The 22,446-nt window shown below is 47.2% G+C and overlaps 1 protein-coding gene across 1 annotated transcript in view; it reads right to left on the bottom strand.

The window, feature by feature from the left end:
• Positions 1 to 1,123: 1,123 nt before the first annotated feature.
• The window catches only part of LOC147097774 (cysteine protease ATG4D-like), a 34,651-nt gene continuing 13,328 nt past the window's right edge, over positions 1,124 to 22,446 (bottom strand). Inside the window, exons 2-11 of the mRNA XM_085971873.1 lie at positions 20,734 to 21,043; positions 18,876 to 18,959; positions 18,535 to 18,771; positions 17,162 to 17,528; positions 15,985 to 16,055; positions 13,791 to 13,936; positions 13,351 to 13,429; positions 11,460 to 11,536; positions 10,487 to 10,606; positions 1,124 to 7,759 (exon numbers count right to left, since the gene is read on the bottom strand). Of these exons, the coding sequence (XP_085827999.1) occupies positions 7,577 to 7,759; positions 10,487 to 10,606; positions 11,460 to 11,536; positions 13,351 to 13,429; positions 13,791 to 13,936; positions 15,985 to 16,055; positions 17,162 to 17,528; positions 18,535 to 18,771; positions 18,876 to 18,959; positions 20,734 to 20,950 (1,581 nt within the window). The 5' untranslated portion in view covers positions 20,951 to 21,043 and the 3' untranslated portion in view covers positions 1,124 to 7,576. The remainder of the gene's footprint in view (positions 7,760 to 10,486; positions 10,607 to 11,459; positions 11,537 to 13,350; positions 13,430 to 13,790; positions 13,937 to 15,984; positions 16,056 to 17,161; positions 17,529 to 18,534; positions 18,772 to 18,875; positions 18,960 to 20,733; positions 21,044 to 22,446) is intronic.

Genomic DNA, 22,446 nt, shown 5'->3' with positions numbered 1-22,446 from the left:
TTTTAGCGCCGCCATTTACAATGGCAGCTGAACCAGAGTCAAAATGCTCATTGGGTGATGCAAAGAAATGGTGGGGGTAAGATTGGATCATACTTGCAACATTTGCAGAAGCAAATTAGAATCGCATGTCCATTTAGCTGCCATATTTCTATTATAAGTTGTAATTCTAACTGACTCAGACACACAAGTCAAGGAAGCAGTCAAAGCCAGATACCAAAAATGAAGAGTGCACTGAACCAATGTCATCTAGGCCCCTACCACTGTTGCCTTGTAAAAGCAAAAGATATTGAGTGCGCCGATAGCTGGTGTGGTGCTAAGTGCTACTAAGAAAGAAAGACTTGCATTTCTATAGCGCCTTTCACAAACTCAGAACGTCCCAAAGCCCTTTACAGCCAATGAGGTGCTTTTGGAGTGTAGTCACTGGAGTACTGCAGGAAATAAGCTGTAAATTACTCAGAGCAGACAGTCCCCCTCCCAGCCAATGCCCAATCAGCAAAGGGGCAAATGGGGAAAAAAAGAGATCAGTCGGGGTTCTTGCTCTGCTCCCTTTCCAGTGGCTGCTGCTGGAAAGTGTTAGGTGGGGAAACGATCGGGCCAGGCTGTGATTCCCTCCAACGCCGTCCATCAATTGTCAGGATAAAGAAAAAAAAATGGCTTGAAAATAAATTTTCCAATGCTTGGAAATTTAATGAAACATCGCACGACTATCACAGGATGGGATTGGATGAAGGTGGAGTGTCATCTCAGCTGATCGCCTCGGAACTCTCTCCCCTCTAGAACATCCAGCTGCTTGTTCAATGACCCCAGGGTCCTGGCCTCGACCACCCTTCCTGGCCTCGACCACCCTTCCTGGTAACCAGCTCTTGCCTTGAATCACTCCATGTAAAGAAATACTCTGTCATTAGCTCTAAATTTACCTTTAATAACCTTGAACACGTGCTCCTTGTCCTGCTGCCCTGTGTATCTGATATTATTTCAGGTTTACTCTCTCTAACCCGTTAAGTACCTTCTGTACCTCCAAGTTCCCCTCAGATTCCTTACCGTGGTACATTTTGTGTCTGGACGGCTGGGTCAGATCCTTTTAGATATCAAGTCCTGTGAAATAAAACACTAAAAGCTAGAGTACAGGGATTGTCAATTGTGGATAATTCCATTTATTTAAAACTGCCAAGCAGCCTTAGGTCCACAGAGTTTATTTCTGAACAAAAATAAATTAGAAAGAAGCTGACGCTTTAACCCTTTGAGGAGTGCAGTTAACACTTTGCGCATCAGGTCTGAAAATACGGAGGTCTCAGACGTTTTCACTGTCTTGCACAAGTCGCCTCATGTTCCACTTAATGTTCTATTCCAGCAGCATGCAAATTTAGAGAAAGAAAAACACTTATGGTGAGTTTTATTTCTCAGCCTTTTTAAAATAACCTGCCCACCCCTTTAATGCCACATGTGGGGTGAGGAGGCACCAGGAGGACTGCCCACCTCTCCCCTTAATGGGGAGGGCTCTTGCAGAGTAGTCAGTGAGCTGGGGTTTTTTAAGTGCACCTTCTAATTGCCTGCTCCACCCTCCCGCTCAACTGCAAGATGTGCAAGGACACTGTGAGAGGGAGGGAGGAACCCACTTCTCTCCTCTCCTCTCCCCTTCCCTCCCCAACCCAAAAAATAGATCCTCAAAGGGTTAAAAGCTGCCAGTGTTACCTGGGACACCCCTCATATCGCACAGTGAAACAGTTTGGTTTACCAGTACTGCGATTAGTTGCATGGTGTAAGCGTCTGTTTTAGGAAGGCCTGTGTTAGTGAAAAGATGGATTGTCCACACAAAGCTTCTGCATCAAGGCGGGCAGAACCCGGACAGTCAGCCTGAAGGGGAGCACGGCTGTCTGACCCGACACCACCAGAGCCAGCAGGAGGGTTAATTCGGAGCGAGTTTTACCCTTTCCTCTTCCGAAGGTGCTGACCCACACTGGGGTATGGTTCTGGTGCCAGTCATGCTTAGTGTGTGATCAATAGATGCTGGGCCTCACCTGATGTTTACATGCATGTTCCAGCAGGGGTTACTGGGTAGCAATCAGGAACAGAAACCCTGGCTGCCTTTTCCCCTCCCCTCGAACCCAGAGGCACCGAAGCCACCTGTAGCCAGCTGAGATGAGCACAGTTCGGCACTGTGCCTTTAAGGGAGCTATAAAGTTATTTGGACACACGGACCTTACTAAAACAGAGAGCACAACAGGATCAGCTCCTTTCAGTAGTACATGCACAACAGCATCAACAATGAACAGACAGCAATGACACAGTGAGAATACAAACACCATTTAAACACCAACAGTAATAAAATCAATATTATCTCAGACAATGCAATTACCATTGCGCTGGTATAAGGAGATGGATCTCAATTTCCACCCATCCCAAGTTAATACAATTTCATTTCAAAGTTCGACATTGGAATTAAAATGTACACAAATACAGCAAAACCTCCGAGGAGAAATTATGCACATGATTTTCTCAAAATCTTGCAGCATTTGATTTACATATAATTTGAAAGTCTGTAACGAGGGTGAGACACAGCACTGCGATCAGCCAGCCATGGGGTGGTACGGATCTAATTTTCACTTCACGACTCTGTCACTCAGAGTCATGCAAGGAGTTTGCTCCAAGGGGGAACACTCCCCCAAAGGCTTAGAGGTAAAGACACTGGCTAAGCCAGCAAGGTCGTCGTTTCAATACCTGGGCTGGTCTGCCCCGCCTTAGGGCAACAGTAGGGGAGAGATCAGGGGAGGGGGAGGAATCGGCAATGGTTCCTGATCCCCATTGCTGGAAGTGCAAGGGCAGGATCAGGCTGCAAAGTTCTCCACAGCTATATAGTCTGCCAGCACTCACCAATGATTCACACGTTTGATTGAGGTAGTGCAGGGAAGGGGTGCAAGGGACCATACCCCAGCAAGGAGTCAATGTTTGGGGGGGAGGGGGGGGTGGCCAGGGGGAAAGGGGAGCAAAAACCACAAAAGCAAACAAAAATGAGGAGTGGTGGGGTGGGGATTTCCATCACACCAGTAGGTGGGACCAAGGAAACAAAATTCGACAGAGAATGTCACCTTGCAGCCAACGCTTGTCACCCAAGTGTAAGCAGAGGCACTTACGCAGAAGTCGTGAAGACAGCCAAGCCTCCCAGCCCATGGTGGCAGCCCTAACCATCCCAGAATTTCCCCCAGGTGTCCGGAGGCTGAACCAGTTCTGTCATCGATCGAAGCCAGAAGTGGTACAGGCAGATGCAAGTTAAGAGTGATGTGCCTGAGTCAGGCTGGCCTCAGTGGAATTGGCTCCAGCACAACACAGACAGGCTGGAACATGCCCCCACGCACCATAGATGTGCTTATTGATGGAGCAATTCAGATAGTGGTGGAGAAACAAGGACTCTGGGAGTGCGGCCCTGCTGTGGGAACTTCGAAAGAAGTGATTCAACTAGTGTATCGAGGAAAAAGAACTTGCATTTGTATAGCAGCTCATCACATCTCAAAAGTGCTTCTCGTGCAATGAATTACACTGTTGTTATGTGGGTAACCATGGCAGCATTTTGCATACAAGGTCCCACAAACAGCAATGAGATGTTCAATCTGTTTCAGTGGTGTTGGTTGAGGGATAAATGTTGGCCAGGACACCGGGAGAACTCCCTTGCTCTTCTTCGAATAGTACCCTGGGATCTTTAACATCCACCTAAACCACAAGGACAGGAGGTCACGAGAGTGGATTTGGGGTGGGGTGGGGGGAAGACAATTAAAGGGACGATGACTGGCAGACAAAACGGAGAATAAAACAAAAAACATTTCTCAGATGTAAACAGCCTGATCAAGACAGAAGAAGCAATCCCATTTTACATCTACTTTGGGGGGATTGAGATCCAAGAGTAGAAATATTCCACATTAGGGCAGTGAATTGGTGACAGGAGGGCAGAGCATACTCCCAGGGGTGACCCGAGGCAGCCTGCCATCCCTGTGTATTCAGACAGCACGGCTTCAGTAAGTGTGGAGTGTTTGCGCGTCTTCTGACCAGCTAACTCAGCGCTTCTGATGAAAACATAAAAATCCCATGACTGGATGTGGCCAAGGAAATGGTTGCGAGGTAATCAGAAAAGCACAATCATAAAATTAATAACACAGTTGCAGTCATTAGCAAAACAGTCAATGACTACACTTGAGTTTGTTGAGGAAGATCAGAAGTGGCCAGTTTTATAATGCACTGACTGGGCACTCCCAACCCTTCCCACCAGTTCTGCAATCTATATCTGAATTTACAATGTATTCCACACCTCCCAGCTAAAGTAAAGGTGCACGACAGAATCACAGAAACATGGACCGTGGAAACATAAATAGGTTTTTTTTATCTTTCTGTTACTGTCCAAATTTTTAAAAAAATTAATAGAGATGCAATATAAAATGGATTCTCTAAAAGTACATGTTTAAATTATTGTGCAAACCGTTAGTAACCTTCTCTCCCTCCAAAAGAAATGATTTGAGAATATATGTTGACATTACACAAAGATCGGCCTGGCCCACCATGTTTCAATGCTGGTTTGTCCAGTGTTTTTCAGTGGGAGACTGCAATGCAGCAATTAATAGGTTTTATGAACCCAGATAAATATCAACATTAATATAAAGGCTCTTAAACAGCCACGCTAAAGACTATGCAGCAGGTGGCTGGGGGAAGGGGAGAGCATCCATCCTCAGAGGTGACGGCGAGAGTATACTGCACCCATCACAAACCAGCATTCACTGGGGCGTTCTGAAACTTGAACACCTCCACTGTACGGATCACCAGTCTGAGCTTTCGCTGCTCTCATCAACATCGCGCCCCACCACCCCATCCCCTCAGTCCTTGCAAGTTGCCTCTGAACGTGCTACTCTGGCTCCTGACTCCAAGGACCTCGCTTATTTAAGCCGGGCAATCTCTCTAAAGGCAATATCTGGCTTCCATAGGTTTCTCACTAGGTATTAGGCACTACGGTGTATCACAGACACTTCTGAGTAAAAGCATCATTTATAATATAATTTACACGAGAACAGCAACAGTTCAATAATGGCAAAGCTGTCAGATCTCGCACCCAAAATCTACACTAGCCAGATTGGACCATGGGATTGAGATTCAACCATCACCAGGTATAGAGCACAGGAACTTGACACAATCTGTCATACACACAAAACACATTTGAAAGTTGCTAGTCACACATGACATGTGTGACATTAACTGCCAGGAGGATAAATAGAGGTGATTTAGCAATATGTCTGGCAATGTTCACAAGTTGCCAACATCGTTCTAACATTTGCAGCGAAGTTCTGTATCACCAGTCACATCAGCGACTGGTTGCAAGGATATAGCAGGCAGCATGCAAAACTAACAGCTAGAGCAACAAGTGAGTTTCAACAATCTTCAAACCTAAAATTGCTGCATTCAGATTCCCTGTCAAAAAAGAAAAGAAGAAAAAAGAAAAATAAATTACCTGGTTTAATTCTGGGGTACTTTTCACACTTCTTAATGACCTGAGGGGAACCTATCAGCGTCCAGTGATCCCAGACCAGTTACCTTCCCTTAAAACTACACTGGTGCAGGACGTCCCACCAGCATCCTGGCAGTTACTAGTGCATAAATTGAGAGTGCCACACTGCCGTGCAACAGATCCCCTCCTGGGGGCTGGGATCGACAGCTTATTCTGGAAACACAGACAGTCGCGTCTCCAAATACAGGAGTTGGAACGTATAAAATAAATAACACAACCTAAATAATGATGCACTCAGCCAGCTTTGATCAATTAGTTAAGAAAGACGACACTTTGAGGGGTCATTAGGATTAGTAGTCACCCTTCAAGCTTCTGCGGCCAGCACTGATTGGCTGGCATTAGCAGCGTTTGCAGGTATGGGTCATGTAGCAGTGCTGCAGTCACAGGTCACACAGGGATCAGACCATCCCTTGGAGTCAAGGTGATCTGATGTTCACAGGCTGTAGGTCGGCAGGTATAGCATGGGTATGTGCAGAGTAAAGCTCCTGCTGCTCTATCCCAATGATGTACCTGAACACGAACCTCAGAAGATCGCCCCCCCTCCGACACTGGTCTTTTCCATTTCCCACAACAACATCCTCTGGCCCGAGTGAGATTTTAGTGCCAATTAAGTGTTGAATTGGGGGCAATTCTGTGCTGTTCGCTAGCGCCTGGTTTGAAACTGCCCAAGCTCCTTTCCTGTAGGATGTTTACAGACAGCAGCCACTTCCGTCCCATCATTTTGAGATAAATTGGAACCCTGGTCCCAGAGGTGAAAGGTGTCTCACCCACTGCACCACCCAAGGCTCCCACCACCGTAAAAAACGGGGTCAAAAAAGGGAATGGAGATGGCATCAGAAGCTCCGACTTAAAAAAGTCACAGTGCAAGAGAGCGGTTTGCATTCGGCACTGAGCTAACACCACTTTTCAGTGACAGCGTTTCTACTGATAGTCTCTCTTGTTCAAGGCAGCACTTCTGATCTCACCACTGCTTCATGTTTGAATTTAGAAATAATCCAGAAGTGGACAATTCAGAAGAATCTATGTTAATCCCAATCTTTTAGAACTAAACTTTTTGCTCCTCTTTTTGCCCACCTGAAGCTGCAGTTTCACAGGCACTAACAGTCAGCTCACAGAATGGGAAATTCCAAAGGAGTGCTGCAGGTCCAACATTCTGCGCTGTGGAGTGGCAGGGTGCGTGTTTACACTCACAGAGCAAGTGACTGAATCGAGTTACTGTGGGGTCGAACCGAGTGTAGAGAGGGAGAAAAATCAAACGGGAATCATCCTTGCCCTTGCTGCACCTCCCAGGGGTAAAATGGTGGAAAAAGAAACATGCAAATTAAAAGGTGAACTTCCTTGATTCTGTGCTGAATTTGCCAATCGTCTCAGGGAGCAGTGGGACCAGACAATTAGCCTCAGTGACCCTGGGCCTGGGGAAAGGGGTGGGAAAGCGAGTCAGGATTCCCAGCCTTGGCTGCAATCTGTTCTGCTGAAATTATGCATGAACATCAGCCGAGGGCAGCATCAGACTCCGCTCCAATTCGCCACCCCCCCCATCCCGCCTAAGAAACTAACTCCCTGCCACTCACTGTTCAGGCTCACACATTAAGGATTGGACGAGTTCAGGAGGGGCCGCTGTCACCCGTGGACTCCTACCCCAGTGTAAAGCGCAACCTCATTCGACGCGCCCCAGCAACACCTGGGCCTATGGGTTACCTATAACTTATTTTAATTCAAACCAGTGTCAGTCAGCTTGCAATTGTCAAACCTCCGAAAAATCTGCGCCAAACAGACCTACAATAGACACATACAACACCAGCACTACTACAAGGGGAAGAAAATCCTACCAGACCATCCTTTGTCAGGCAAGAAAAGAGTTAACACCAGTGTCAGAATAAAAGCCACCAAGAGAGGAGGTTGTAATCATCATGACACCACCCCTTCATGGAAAGACAACATAATATAAATATAGGAACACTCAGAGAGGCTCCCAGTTTATTCCCTGCTGAAATATAGCAGGCACAGATTTCTAATTGCGAGTCCATTTGCTCATCACAGAAAGACAAACTCGTCAGTGCTGTTCTGTTTTGACTTCCCTGGTCTTCCAGACTTGGAGATTAGCACAGTTTTATCGGGTTTGCGAGTGCAGAGGTCATCCAGACCATAATCCTGAGCACAGCCCTCTGCAAAGGTGAAAATAGGGTACTTCTCTTTCAAAGATGAGGAACCCAATACCTAAAAGAAAAATTTAAAATACATCAGATCACAAACTTTATTCCCCTTCTCGCGCCCCCCGCCCCATAACGTGAAACAAAATCACGGAGAAAGTAATAGATTCAGGGTCAACTGACTCATTTAAAAGGAGCTGGATCGACAGTTGTTGAGGAGCAGATTTAAGGGTTCTTCTTCTTAGGCAGTCCCTCGGAACCGAGGATGACTTAAAGGTCAGAGAGGTATTAACAAGGCTGTTGATTTTTTTTGAGAGGGGTGTACAGGGAGGAACTGACGGTTCATTAAAGTAGGGGACCAGCAGGTGATGGGATAACATCCATAACGTCATGCACTAACTCTGGACGGATCAACAGGCGGAGGAGAATTCCCATACAGCGGATCAATGCGATTGGGGATTTACAAGATATTTAAGAAGGAAGGAAGACTTGGATTTATATAGCGCCTTTCACGACCACCGGACATCTCAAAACGCTTTACAGCCAATGAAGTACTTTTGAAGTGCAGTCACTGTTGTAATATGGGAAACGCGGCAGCCAATTTACGCACAGCAAGCTCCCACAAACAACGTGATAATGACCAGATAATCTGTTTTTGTTATGTTGGTTGAGGGAGAAATATTGGCCAGGACACCGGGGAGAACTCCCCTGCTCTTCTTCGAAATAGTGCCGTGGGATCTTTTACGTCCACCTGAGAGCGCAAACGGGGCCTCGGTTTAAAGTCTCATCCAAAAGACGGCACCTCCGACAATGCAGCACTCTGCATTTACAGATGAGGAAGCCCATTCGGCCATCTTAATTTAGCTGTTCAGAAAGACCCTGCAGTTGCTGCATCTAGTTGCCTTGTAAACACCTCCTGGGTTTTCACCTCCAGCACTCTGCCCAGAGTCCACTCCACATGTTGATCACTCGCTGCGTGAAGAACCAGCTCTTGACTTTAGACCTAAAGTTACATTTTACGCGTTTGAACCTGTGTCCCTGTCCAAATTGCAGTTTAATTTGTAGTATTTTAGATTAACCTTTTCCATACTAGCTATTATCTACTATCCCTCTATAAGATCTCGCAGACACCTCCTTTCCAGGCTGAAGATCTCAAGTTTCTCCGGTCCTACCTCATATATTAGATCCCTGGCACTAGGACCAGCCCTATGGCTCTTCTCTGCACTGCCTCCAGAATTTGAATGTCTCTCGTTTCTCAGTGGCCAGAAGTGAAGACAGTGCTCACAGTGCGGTCTGACCGGAGCCCTGTACAGTTTGATGACCACCTTCTCTGACATGTGCTGTACTGTTTTGGCTGTGTAGCTCAACCTCCTATTGGCTTTGTTCATTGCTGTTCTGTATTGGTTGGACATGTTAAGTGTTGCATCTACTGAGGCTCATCGGTCTCTTTCGATGTCATCCTTTACTATTTCAACCCCATTCATGGGGCATGTGTGTTGCTCATTTACCATTCCAACGTACAGCACTTCACACTGTGTTAAATTTGATCTGCCTTCTGTACACTTACATATTTTGTTTAACGCATTCAGTAATTTTTGGGCTGCCACCTTTCAAGTTTGGTATTGTCTATAAATTTGCGTCGAGTTTCTGAATCCATGTCATTGATGAACCAGTCGTGGTTCCAACACCGAGCCGAGGCTCTCTACTGAGTACTCCGCTCCACCCCAGTTCAACATAAATCCTCTAACAATACCCCTTGTTTTCTACTCTATAGCCAATTCCTCAAGCTTTGCCCCGACTCCCCACAGCTTTGAACTTCACTAGTAGCCTTTTGTGTGGAACGTTCTCAAATGCCACATGCCCACCACTCTCTCCAGTAACACCAGGAGTGCAGTATTATTTGTAAAATTGGTCTTTATCCTGTGTGCCAGACTGATCTAGTGCAGTAATGGACTGGAACAACACGGGTATGTTGGCCTTCGTAGCGAGAGGGTTCGCGTACAGGAGCAAGGATGTCTTGCTGCAGTTGTACCGGGCCTTGGTGAGACCACACCTTGAGTATTGTGTGCAGTTTTGGTCGCCTTATCTGAGGAAGGATGTTCTTGCCATGGAGGGAGTGCAGCGAAGATTCACCAGACTGATACCTGGGATGGCAGGAATGACGTATGAGGAGAGATTGGGTCGATTGGGCTTATACTCGCTGGATTTTAGAAGAATGAAAGGGGATCTCATTGAAACTTATAAAATTCTAACAGGACTAGACAGACTAGATGCAGGAAGGATGTTCCCGATGGTGGGGGAGTCCAGAACCAGGGGTCACAGTCTACGGATAAGGGGTAAGCCATTTAGGACTGAGATGAGGAGGAATTTCTTCACCCAGAGAGTGGTGAACCTGTGGAATTCTCTACCACAGAAGGCAGTGGAGGCCAATTCATTAAATATAGTCAAGAAGGAGTTAGATATATTTCTTAAGGCTAAAGGGATCAAGGGATATGGGGAGAAGGCAGGGACAGAGTACTGAACTTGGATGATCAGCCATGATCTCATTGAATGGCGGAGCAGGCTCGAGGGGCCGAATGGCCTACTCCTGCTCCTATCTTCTATGTTTCTATGGGTTCGAACACCAGGAGACATCTCCGGCAACACAGAAACAAACATGGCTGAAGTTTATTTTGAAGTTCTTATATGTTTATGTTATTTAGTTACTGTCGCAGCATTTGGCAGGTTTCATTTCCTCTCACACAACTTCAAAGAAAATGGAACTGAGAACTGCTCAGAATGAATGGACACTCACCATCGTGACATTTTTACACAAGTTTTCAAAATCCTCCTTAGTCTTTGCATAAAACCCTATGGTACAGCTGGGATCCATCTTACTGAAGGACAGTTTTCTTGGAGAGATGCAATGAAATGACTGTGGAATAAACAAACAGCCAGCCATTAATGAAGAGCTCCCTTTTTAAGTGAAATACTTCACCCTCCCCCTAACCCCCACGGTCCCCAAACACCATCCCAAGCCTCTGTTAATCTACGCCTGGCTGATAGGAGGTTCGCAAGATCAGTTCAATCTTCCACCGATTGCCCCCTACCTTGAGTGGAGGGTGGGGGGTGGTGAGAAAGAGGAGAGAATATAAATAAATAAATAAGCCCAGATTCCCGCTCCTGATCGTTCTGCAGTGTGAACAAGATCAGCTCAGCTCTGATGCCCCATATAGTTGAATGGCCTGTTGGCATTAGCTCACATGAATGATGGATACTTTGGTTAGGTACTAGAGGGCACCCACAGTGCAAAGCTCTCTCTATTCTACTCTTAACAACCTGCCTGAACCCAAACATCAGACTACACTACACTAAGATGACACTGCAATTTCCCACAGCAAGCATCCCTGTGACCTCTACAAGAAAGACTGTTAACATGGTTTTCATTTCCTCGGTGTGTTATTTTAGTGCACTGGTTAATACATGTTCCTCTTTGTGTTATGATGCAGTTATCTTATTTGAAATAAATAGGGTGACAGCTGTTTTAAAATATCAGAGACACGAATGTAACACAAACGATTTCACCAGTGTGCCAAAATCAGAGGAAATTAATCCTTCTGATGCCAAACTAGACAGCTCTAGGCTGTGGACTCAATTTAATCTCTGTAGCTCTCAAAATATATGTCTCTGTGTGTCTCTACAAAAACAACAGCAACTGCTAGGCGCTCTGAGGCCAGGCCAGCTGCAGACACAGACCCATCCCATAGCAACACCGTAGCGCTGCTTACCTCCAACAGGAAGTCGCGTTTAGTTACATCCACAACAGGCTGGCAGTAGTGAGGGTCCAAATACAGCAGGAAATCATCTGCAAAGTGATGGCACCAATTACTTCATATTCTGCTTCATTACAACTCAAGACTTGCACTGAAATCTCAGCTGGCATAGCTTTAGGGGCAATGCAAGAGGTCAGTGTTCCTCGGCCTGGAGGAAGGGTGTTAAAAATTAACGACACTTCCTGCTGACTATCCAGTGCCTCCTGCTGTACATGTGTCTGGACATTCAGTACAGGATTGGCCCTGTTGCTGAATCATTTCTTTCTTGTTTAACTTTGTCTGTCTGTCCCTCGCTGTGGTGCCCAACTTTCTCCTGACCTCACCCAATTGATCATTCTTCATGTATGAGCCCAGATACTGAGTATTGGTAGGATATTTGGCAGTAAGGTGCATCACAGCCAATGAGGCCTGCTCACGCTCCAGGGGTCACTGGATCGGAAGCCCCGGCTGTTGTTTCGCCTCGTTAACACAGGCACCGAGGCCATTAAGGAGCAAGCAGCCCATTGGATTGGCATCCCAACCACCACCTTAAACATTCACTCCCTCCACCACCGGCGCACCGTGGCTGCAGTGTGTACCATCTCCAAGATGCACCGCAGCAACTCGCCAAGGCTTCTTCAGCAGCACCTCCCAAACCCGCGACCTCTTCCACCTAGAAGGACAAGGGCAGCAGGCGCATGGGAACACCACCACCTCCAAGTTCCCCCCCAAGTCACACACCACCCTGACTTGGAAATATATCGGCCAATCCTTCATTGTCGCTGGGTCAAAATCCTGGAACTCCTTACCTAACAGCACTGTGGGAGCACCTTCACCACACGGACTGCAGCAGTTCAAGAAGGTGGCTCACCACCACCTTCCCAAGGGTAACTAGGGATGGGCAATAAATGCTGGCCTTGCCAGCGACACCCATATCCCACAAGTGAATAAACAAAACACATGGACCAGGGTTCCAACCTGGGACCTTCCTTATCTCGATGACTCAGATACAAACATACAAATACTGCAAGAAAAATCCATCAGGCCCAACAAGCTCACCCCAATCCAGTCCACCTGCTCCCACACCATCCCCTCTTTGTGCTGACTCCTGGGAGAAGCAATAAAAGACAGAAAATCCTGTGGCCACTGCAGGGAAATTCCTCTGATACAGCACAATCCAAACTAACTAACCCTATAACTGGCAATGTTCTCTTCCCCCAGGAACTGGTCATGTTCCTTTTCAAAGGGACGGTAGCAATGCCATACACACCACGTCACAGAAATTTCTTCCATACAATGACGACTCTCTCTGTAAAGAAATACTTCCTGGCATCTAAAATAACTGTTTGCCTTCACATTTAAATGGCACGACCTCTGGTCCAACCAGCCTGATCAAATTCAAATAACCTATTAACTGCGCTGCATCCAGTCCCTTCATTAAAAAAAAAATTCAATCATATTCCCTCTGGGCCAGCGCTTCTCAAAAGTAAAAAAAAAATCCTAAAGCCTCAGAACTAAAAACGTAAAGATTGATATCCTCCCAGTCACTCACCTCTGTCCCCTCTTCAGAGACTCCAGATCCTTCACCATGTGCAAGTACCAACAAGGAGCTTAATGCTCCCAATGAACCACAGCCTTCTATTTCCCTAGTGCTTTTCATTTTGTACTCAATGGTGTGAGACAACCATATTTATTTTCCCAATAGCTGCCTCACACCCATTGCTTATTAAAGATGCAGATTCAGCTACGACTCCCAGCTCGCTTTCCTGATCACTTTGCTCAGTCCACAGCCCAGCTCAGCTCAGACCACTGTGCCCTTCCAGTCAGATGGAGAACAAAGAACGATCGACTCTACTCCAACACCTACCTTGAAATCCAATGAAGTAAAGCGAGTGCTTGGGTTTCCCACCGATGATTCCAATACAGCATTCAAGCTTCAGAATCTCCTACAAACAAACAAGAATTAGACTCCTGCTACATTGCCAGGTCGTTTGTTTAGCAAGGCCACAAGATGGATGAGACAGGGAGGCACACCTGAGCACACCAGAAGGGAAGCAGTAAGCACTCACAGCAGAAAGGCAGTGTGCCTGCTGAGCAGGGAAAATGTTAGGAACTCTCATTACTGATTGTGAAGCGTGGCGTCAATGCAAACTCAGTTAAATATATGGAGCTGTGTTTAAGATACACATCAAAATACACTGCATTTTAAAAGCAAAATAAGTGATTGTCACTCCCAGTGAGAGAGAGATGCAAGCACAGTGCAAACTGAAAAACTTCTAACCCAAATATTACAGCTGTATCGCCTACCTTCACACACTGTATGTACACAGGGTTGAGATTTTCTCCTCCAAGTCGAACAGGCACCAGGATAATGACAGACTTCCAATCCAAATTAGGGACTGTGCCACCCTTTAATCTGATCTCACAGAGATTCAACACGTCTCCTTTGTACACTGTCCCAGAAGGAAAAGAAATAGTTGCCAACTTCCAAGAGGCCACAACAAGAAGCATTCTGCTTAGAGTCACATAAAACTTCCATACATATACAGCGGGACCTTGATTATCCACCACCCCAATATCTCAACACCATTATCTGGCAGAAGTTTTGCAGGATTCAGATTTGAAGCTTCCAACACTTAATGAAAAAATCTTAATCACCTATTGAAGATTTGAGACCCATCGATTATCAGCCAATTTCCCTTCATTATGTCGGAGAATGATAACATCAAGGACCAAGAGGCTATTTACCCATTTGAGAAAGTTGTTCTGCCCACTCTGTTCCACTGGCAGTCGGCCTCCAGTTGAGGGGTCAGGTGTAGGTCTCAGCCATGACTCAATGGGTAGCACTCTCGCCTCTTGAGTCAGGAGGTTGTGGGTTCAATTCTCACTCCAGGACTTGAGCATATAATCTAGACTGACACTTCAGAGCAGTAAGGAGGGAGCGCTGCACTGTCGGCGGTACCGTCTTTTGATGCGCCAAACCGAAGCCCTGTCTGCCCTCTCAGGTGAATGTAAAAGAGCCCATGGCACGATTGTAACAAGAGCAGGGGTGTTATCCTGGTGCCTGGCCAATATTTATCCTTCATAACAACATTACTAATACAGATTATCTGGTCATTTATCTCATTGCTGTTCATGGGAGCTTGCTGGGTGAAAATTGGCTGCCGCATTTCCCTATATTACAACAGTGACTACACTTCAAAAGCACCTCAGTGGCTTAGAGGCACTTTGGGACATTCCGGGGTTACGAAAGGTGCTATATAAATGCAGTTGTTTCTTTCTTCTTAGAGAAGGGGTTTTCCGATCAACAGAATCAGTGCATTTCCACCTACCCTTTAATGGTAAGAATAGTACCAATAAATCATTGGAAGGCAGCGAATTATTCCAATTAATGGGTATAGGATGTTACTTCAGAGAAGTTCTTCTGAAGCATGAGCAATTGAAAGCTGGGACAAGATATGGACAAACAATGGATGGCTGGTTGTCCAGCAAGTCAATCCAATTAGAGCCTTTTCAGGCTGGAATGTGACAGCAGATACTTTTGCCTAGTTTTTAAACTCCCTCCTCGCCCCTCCCAAAAAACGTAGCTCGTCATCACTGCAACAGAAGGAAAAACTGAAGGAGGAGCTCACCTTGGGCCACTCTCACACGCCACCTTCTCCCACTGCTGTCGAGACAAGTGCTGGCAAAGCTCCCGCAGCAGCATTAAAGAGTGTCCATACCCACAACAAACTCGAGTGTGTTTCGCTCAGAGTTTGCTGTTTACAGTGTAAATACACCTGTACAGAAAGGGACTGAACTCCAGCACAAACCCTTAATGCATAGTTCTATGAAGAGGGGTTGGGCTCCTCTGAGTTTGAATATTTAGACTAAAGTCTTTGAGCAGCTAAATGGAAAATTCAGGAGGTAGTGGCTTGGGAACAGGGTGATTATTCTATGCTGTCGGCTGCCATGCAACTGGCCAGGCAGATGAAGGACTGATAGAATCATAGAATGGCACAGCACAGGAGGAGGCCATTCGGCCCATCGTGCCTTTCAAAGTGCTATCCAATTAGTCCCACACCCCTGATCTTTCCCCATAGCCCTGAATTTTTTTCCTGACTTCCAAGTATTTCTCCAATTCCCTTTTGAAAGTTACTATTGAATCTGCTTCCACCGCCCTTTCAGGCAGCGCGTTCCAGATCACAACAACTCACTGCGTAAATTTTTTTTTTTCCTCAAGTCGCCTCTGGTTCTTTTGCCAATTACCTTAAATCTGTGTCCTCTGGTGACCGGCCCTCCCGTCACTGGAAACAGTTTCTCCTTATTTACTCTACCAAAACCCTTCATAATTTTGATCAAATCTCCCATCTAATATAAATAAAACAACAGAGGAACATACCTCCACCAACAGTAACCTCTATGAAAAAAGTATTCAAGAAAGGGGATCTTACCCTCACGAGGTAATAAGCAGTGTAGTGCTGAAAGTGTACCCCTGTAATGAACCACAGTGCACACTCACCTGTGCAGTCCTGAGCTACATAGACAGTAAAGTTCTGAGATTCAGTGTCTTCAGTTTTTTCCACTGCTCTCCTGCAAGAAATGGAGAAGCAGGATTATGAGGGCCAACAAACCAACTACCGTGATAAAAATATAACTGCAAACCAATTCAGCTCGCCAGTATTTCTTCAGACCCATCCTGGGGTGCAATTGTACGGGCGCCGACAGCCTTTCAGCACCTCGGCCAAGTGATGTTCCTTCACGTGTGCGCCGAGGCATTGTGTCAGCTATTTATTCCACAGTGGGAGCTGCTGCAGCCCCAGCCTGATTCTGTCCTCTTCCAGTGCCCGCACAGAGACAATTTCTCACAGTGGTCACTGCACAGCGACCAAGGGAAGGAGCCCTGGCTAATTTATTCGACTTAGCCCGGGGGCTCGAAGGCCAATAATAGCAGCCACCTGCTAAAATCAGCAAACTCAGCCCAGATTAACAACTGAATGAGGACTTTCCCAGTTTATACTGTTGGGTATTGCACTTACCCACAAACGATCAGAGGAGCCAATCACATGGCAGGAAATGAGTAAACGGGCGGTATAATTTGGCACCGATGACTCAGTTCCCAGCGATCTTGCGTCAAAAACTTATTTTTAATTTTTGACATCAAGTGTTGGAGCTTATCATCAACCCTTCGCATCTCGAGCTAGTCAGCCAAGTGTCAGCTTGGATCAGTGGTTGCACTCTTGTCTGAGTCAGGAGATTTTGGGGTTCAAGCCCCTTTCCGGGACCTGAGCAGACAATCCAAGTTGATACCCCAGTGCCGTACTGAGGGAGTGCCACGTTATCGGTGGTGCCGTCCGTCGGGTGAGGCATGGAACCGAGGCCCTGTCCATCTGCTCAGATGAATGTAAAAGGTTCCATGGCGCTACTCGAAGGAGGGCAGGGAGTTCTCTTGACGTTCTGTCCAACATTCACCCCTCAACCAACACCATCAAAACAGATCAACAGGTTATTGATCTCATTTGCTGTTTGTGGGATCTTACCATTCACAAATTGGCTGCTACATTTGCCTACATAATGGTGTCTGCACTGCCAAAGCATTTCACAACTACTGAATTACTTCTGGATGGCCTGAAGATTTGAAAGGTGCTATATAAATGCAAGTTCTTTCTTTGCCTCTGTTGCAGATAAGCTTTACTCACTTGATTATGTGCGCGACAATGGATGGGCCATACCAGTCCCCAGCCTTCTTCCCGGAGCTCTTCCCGTATTCCACCAGCTGATGTACTCCAAACGGAGCCTTGGGGTGATCTCCAAACCAGGAGATGATTTTCCGGTGCTCCATCTCCTCTTTGTCCCTATTGTACTGGGCAAAGTTGTCCCGTCTCCACGTCCGTGCACGTGTTTGTGTCACGGTGGCTCTCTGGGTAGCCCCGAGGCTTCTACTTCTGTCCAGTTGCGAGCCAAGGACCTCAGAGAAGATTGGCCAGTTTGCAGTGTTCAATCTGGATGGTGATCTGGGCTCAGCTTCTGATTCAACAGAGAGCAATGCGTCAGGCCAGGTCCAGTCTGAAAGAAAAAGGGTCATTACAAACCAAGACTGCCAATACCACAGAAATTAAATCCATTCAAGCTAGCAAGATTCTCCTGGTACCAGGCTGCCCTCCAGTACCCCACCCAAGTAGTCATTTTTCACTAACAAGGCTTAGATGGCGGGTAAAGGCTATTCAAGAGTGGCAGGGATGTATCGCATCCAAGACTGACCCTGTTCTCACCCAACATATGCAAACCTTTCACCAGCAGTGGTTGGATAGCGATCAGGAGCAGGAACCTGAGCTGAATTTTTCCTCCTTAGCTTAAGGACAGTAAAGTCAATTGGAGGACTTCTGCGGCTAATCTCAACATTGCCCAGAGATTGCCCGAGACCTTCTGCTCTGTATGGCTGAGCTCTCAGTGCATTAGGGAAACAAAGAATCAATTTTAAAACACACTTTACATGTAGGAAGTAAAGTTGGAGTTTAGCGAGGTTTATTACACACCAGCTCATCACACTTGCAGTTCGTGTGTTCAAATCCTTCACTAGATTCCAGCCTTGGAGTGACTCTAAGGTGCACACTATTCCTTTTCTATGTATTGCAATACGCTGACAACATATTCATTATAATGCTACATAAGCTTTCATCTCAGTGGGTAAATGAATTGCCCAGTGCATTTCTTTGCCTTGTAGGCCAAGTCTGATCCCTGGTCTGTACTGAGGTAGGTGATCTCAACTGGGCAGCAATTCAGGCTAGAGTTTGTTGGGCAGGGGAAAGAGAGGGGAGAGTACCAGGCAAGATTACTGACTGCAGATTGCTACTCATTGATGCCTGCGGGGAAGTGCGTAAGCGACAGATAAAGGCAGGATAGTGTTCAGCTGTGACGCCTCTCCCTTGGGTAAATAGCCTGGCACCCATTCCCCAGGCTTCCCGGCTATAAAAATGGCCACTTGCTCACACCTGTGGATTGCACCTCGGCAACAGTCAGTGCATTCAGGAGAGGAGAGAGAAAAGGCTAAAACAAAGGGTGCAAGACTTACTTCGAGATAGAAGATGGACAAGAAATCCTTGAGCCAGCAGCATCTGTCCACTGCGTAGCATGCAACCCCAGCCACAGTCTGTGGTCAAGACAGAACCCTCCAGCGGAGGAAATTCACGCCTGTATGTCAACCAGATCCGCGAGGCAAAGTCCCTCCGGAACAATTCCACCGAGGTCGGAGGGCCATTCTGGTTGTCTCCTGTCTGGTAACCAGTGTCTGGGTTGGACGGTGAATCAGCTGCGGGGAAGGGAAGCAGATGGTGGTGGTATTAGCAGTTCTGGCACTTAGTGGCAGACAGAGTCACAAACAGTGTGTCCCGGTCCCAGATATGAACGCAATACCTTCTGACTCAAAGCAGTAGCCCCGTCCCAGCAGAAAAATGGGGGAAGTTTTGCTGAAATTTGTTCTTCCTTTCACCACCCAACCTACAGAGACGCAGAAAAGAAATCGGTTAGCACAGCGGGTTACTGAAGATAATCCTCCCCATAACACGTGCTGACAACACCACTGGCAGAGGGGGAGGGGAATATATTAAAGCCAACAGTGTGAGGCAACTTGATTATCAGTGGAGACACACGTATTAAGCCTCATCGTTTTCAGCTCTCTCATAGTCAGATTTAGCAATGTGTCCAAGCCAGTTCCCTGATCATAATCGCCAGCACTCATTTAAAAAAACCAAAAAGTGTGTCTGTTCCAACTATAAATATTAAAATTAAAATCAAAGTACATGAGACAGGTCTGTGTCAGCAGTTGCTTAGTTGGTAGCATTCTCGCCTCCGAGTCAGAAGATTGTGGGTTCAAGTCCCACTCCAGAGACTCGAGCACAAAAAATCTAGGCTGACACTCCAGTGCAGTACTCAGGGAGCGCCGCACTGTCGGAGGTGCAGTACTGAGGGAGAGTTGCACTGTCAGAGGGGCATTGCTGAGGGAGCGCCGCACTGTCGGAGGAGCAGTACTGAGGGAGCGCCGCACTGTCGGAGGGGCAGTACTGAGGGAGCGCCGCACTGTCGGAGGGGCAGTACTGAGGGAACGCCGCACTGTTGGAGGGGCAGTACTGAGGGAGCGCCGCACTGTCGGAGGGGCAGTACTGAGGGAGCGCCGCACTGTCGGAGGGGCAGTACTGAGGGAGCGCCGCACTGTCGGAGGGGCGTACTGAGGGAGCGCCGCACTGTCGGAGGGGCAGTACTGAGGGAGCGCCGCACTGTCGGAGGGGCAGTACTGAGGGAGCGCCGCACTGTCGGAGGGGCAGTACTGAGGGAGCGCTGCACTGTCGGAGGGGCAGTTCTGGGAGTGCCGCACTGTCGGAGGGGCAGTACTGAGGGCGCGATGTACTTTCGGAGGGGCAGTACTGAGGGAGCGCTGCACTGTCGGAGGGGCAGTACTGAGGGAGCGCTGCACTGTCGGAGGGGCAGTACTGAGGGAGCGCTGCACTGTCGGAGGGGCAGTACTGAGGGAGTGCTGTACTGTCGGAGGGGCAGTACTGAGGGAGTGCTGCACTGTCGGAGGGGCAGTACTGAGGGAGTGCCGCACTGTCGGAGATGCGTCTTTCAGAGGAGATGTTAAACCGAGGCCCCATCTGCTCTCTCAGGTGGGCGTAAAAGATCCCATGACACTATTTCAAAGAAGAGCAGAGGAGTTATCCCCGGTGTCCTGGGGCCAATATTTCTCTCTCAGCCAACATCACTAAAAAAACAGATTATCTGGTCATAATCACATTGCTGTTTGTGGGAGCTTGCTGTGCGCAAATTGGTTGCCATGTTTCCTACATAACAACAGCGACTACACTTTAAAAACTACTTCATTGGCAGTAAAACGCTTTGAGACGTCCGGTGGTCGCGAAAGACGCAACAGAAATGCAAGTCTTTCTTTCTTTGGGTAAGGGTACCTCCTGGGATATTGCTGAGCTACACAGATCAGGGTTTAATCCCCAGTCTATGCAGTGTTAGCTGATCAGAGCAGCAGCGATCAATTGAGTCTGCGTGCTCCTAGCTTCAGATACTGCCGCTAGGTAGCGCACGAGAAAGTCAGGCGAGGGCACGATGCCTCTCAACAGCCATTTCGACAAGGTACCGGAGGAAGGACAGATGTGGGACTGACCCAACATGAGACAGCACCTTCAGGACAAGACGGGAAATGAAGAGACAAGAAACAATGTCCTGGAGCTCTGGAAACATTGCCATCTCTGCAAAAAGCCCTCACCATATTTCACATTATTCCACGCGGTCATCAGCTTAGCTTTAATCTTGTCCACCTCATCTGGTTCGTTCTGTTGTGGCGTCTCTGCTGAATTATAATGGCCGTTCCAGCTGTGCTCATGCTCGCTGGCTCCTGGGAGCAATCGCCTCTTAGAGTCCGAGGGGCGCAAGTCTTCCTGGCTTTGGATGTACTGAACGGAGGAGGGCGAGACGGAATTCATTGGTCACGTAGTTAACTGTCAGAAGACACAGCATTGATGGGCAGTGCGTTCATTCCTTTGCCTCTTGGCCATCTAAGTTACAGCAAGAAAATCCTGGAAAAGAGAGAGAACACACACAAAGAAAGAAGTTAAAAACCAGCTAAGCATGGCAGTCATAAAATTCACAAGCACACAGATCTACAACCCGAGGAAACATGTATAGGAGGCTGAAGACACGGCTAAGTACAGAAGGCAAATTTGTCAGAGATTCAGGTGTTCTTTAGGGCTCATTTATTCTGCTTGATACAAAATGTATCTGTAAACTAATGAGTTAATGCTGGCGATAGTTCCAAAATGAGGGCAAGTTGGAAGGTCTAATGATATGTTGTGAATTACAAAAGCCAGGGATGGTGCAAGAGGGCAGGGGGCACTGTGATACGGCGAGGAGGACACACAAGATGGAGGAAAGAAACACTTGCTTTGCGTTAAGTATCAAACACGATGGGCTGTTGCCCTGCAGATTCTACCACCGTGGAAAGGTGGAGGAGAAAGGACCAAGTATACACCGGTGAATAAAAATCTTTATAAACTCCCAGGTCCAATCCACATCTCTGCTTAGCTAGCTACAACTGGCCTCAGCATGCTTTTTTTAAAAAGTCAGGGTTACCATTACAGATGCAAATATGGGTTGTCAGAGGAGGATGGGAACGGATTGGCAGTGGTGCCCTCCATGGTCAAACACAGCCTGTGAACACCATGAGGAACAGGCATTTGAGCAAGGTGCTGGAGGGCAGCCGTAGACTGTGGAACCGTCCCCCAGTACAGCTCAGCCTGTTCAGGAGTGCCTCTCTAACAGTGGTTACCATTCTGTACTCTTCGTGTTCATCGGTTGTTCGCTCCTCCCTGCTTTGGTCAGGCCTATGACAGAGCAGCTCCTACCTTCCCTTTTCCAATCCGGACAAAGATCCAACCAAACCCTTATGCAACGTTTCGCTTTCCAGTTGCTGATTACACAGGATATACGGCACAGAAACAGGCCATTCGGCCCAACCAGTCCATACCGGCGTTTACGCTCCACTCGAGCCTCCTCCCGTCTTTCCTCCTCTAACTCTCTCAGCATAACCCTCTATTCCCTTCTCCCTCAGATGCTTGTCTAGCCTCCCTTTAAATGTATCTAGACTATTCGCTTCAACCACTCCCTGTGGTAGCGAGTTCCACATTCTCACCACTCTCTGGGTAAAGAAGTTTCTTCTGAATTCCCTATTGGATTTCTTGGTGACTATCTTATATTGATGGCCTCTAGTTTTGTTCTTCCCCACAAGTGGAAACATTCTCTCTGTATCCACCCTATCAAAACCTTTCATAATTTTAAAGACTTCTATTAGGTCACCCCTCAGCCTTCTTTTTTCAAGAGAAAAGAGACCCAGCCTGTTCATCCTTTCCTGATATGTATACCCTCGCATTTCTGGTACATCCTTGCAAATCTTCTCTGCACCCTCTCCAGTGCCTCTATATCC

This window comes from Somniosus microcephalus, chromosome 31 (assembly GCF_052327205.1).
Source record: "Somniosus microcephalus isolate GS21.2 chromosome 31, FLI_Smic_1.0, whole genome shotgun sequence".
Lineage (NCBI taxonomy): Eukaryota > Metazoa > Chordata > Chondrichthyes > Squaliformes > Somniosidae > Somniosus > Somniosus microcephalus.
This window is presented reverse-complemented; position numbering and strand designations above follow the sequence as displayed.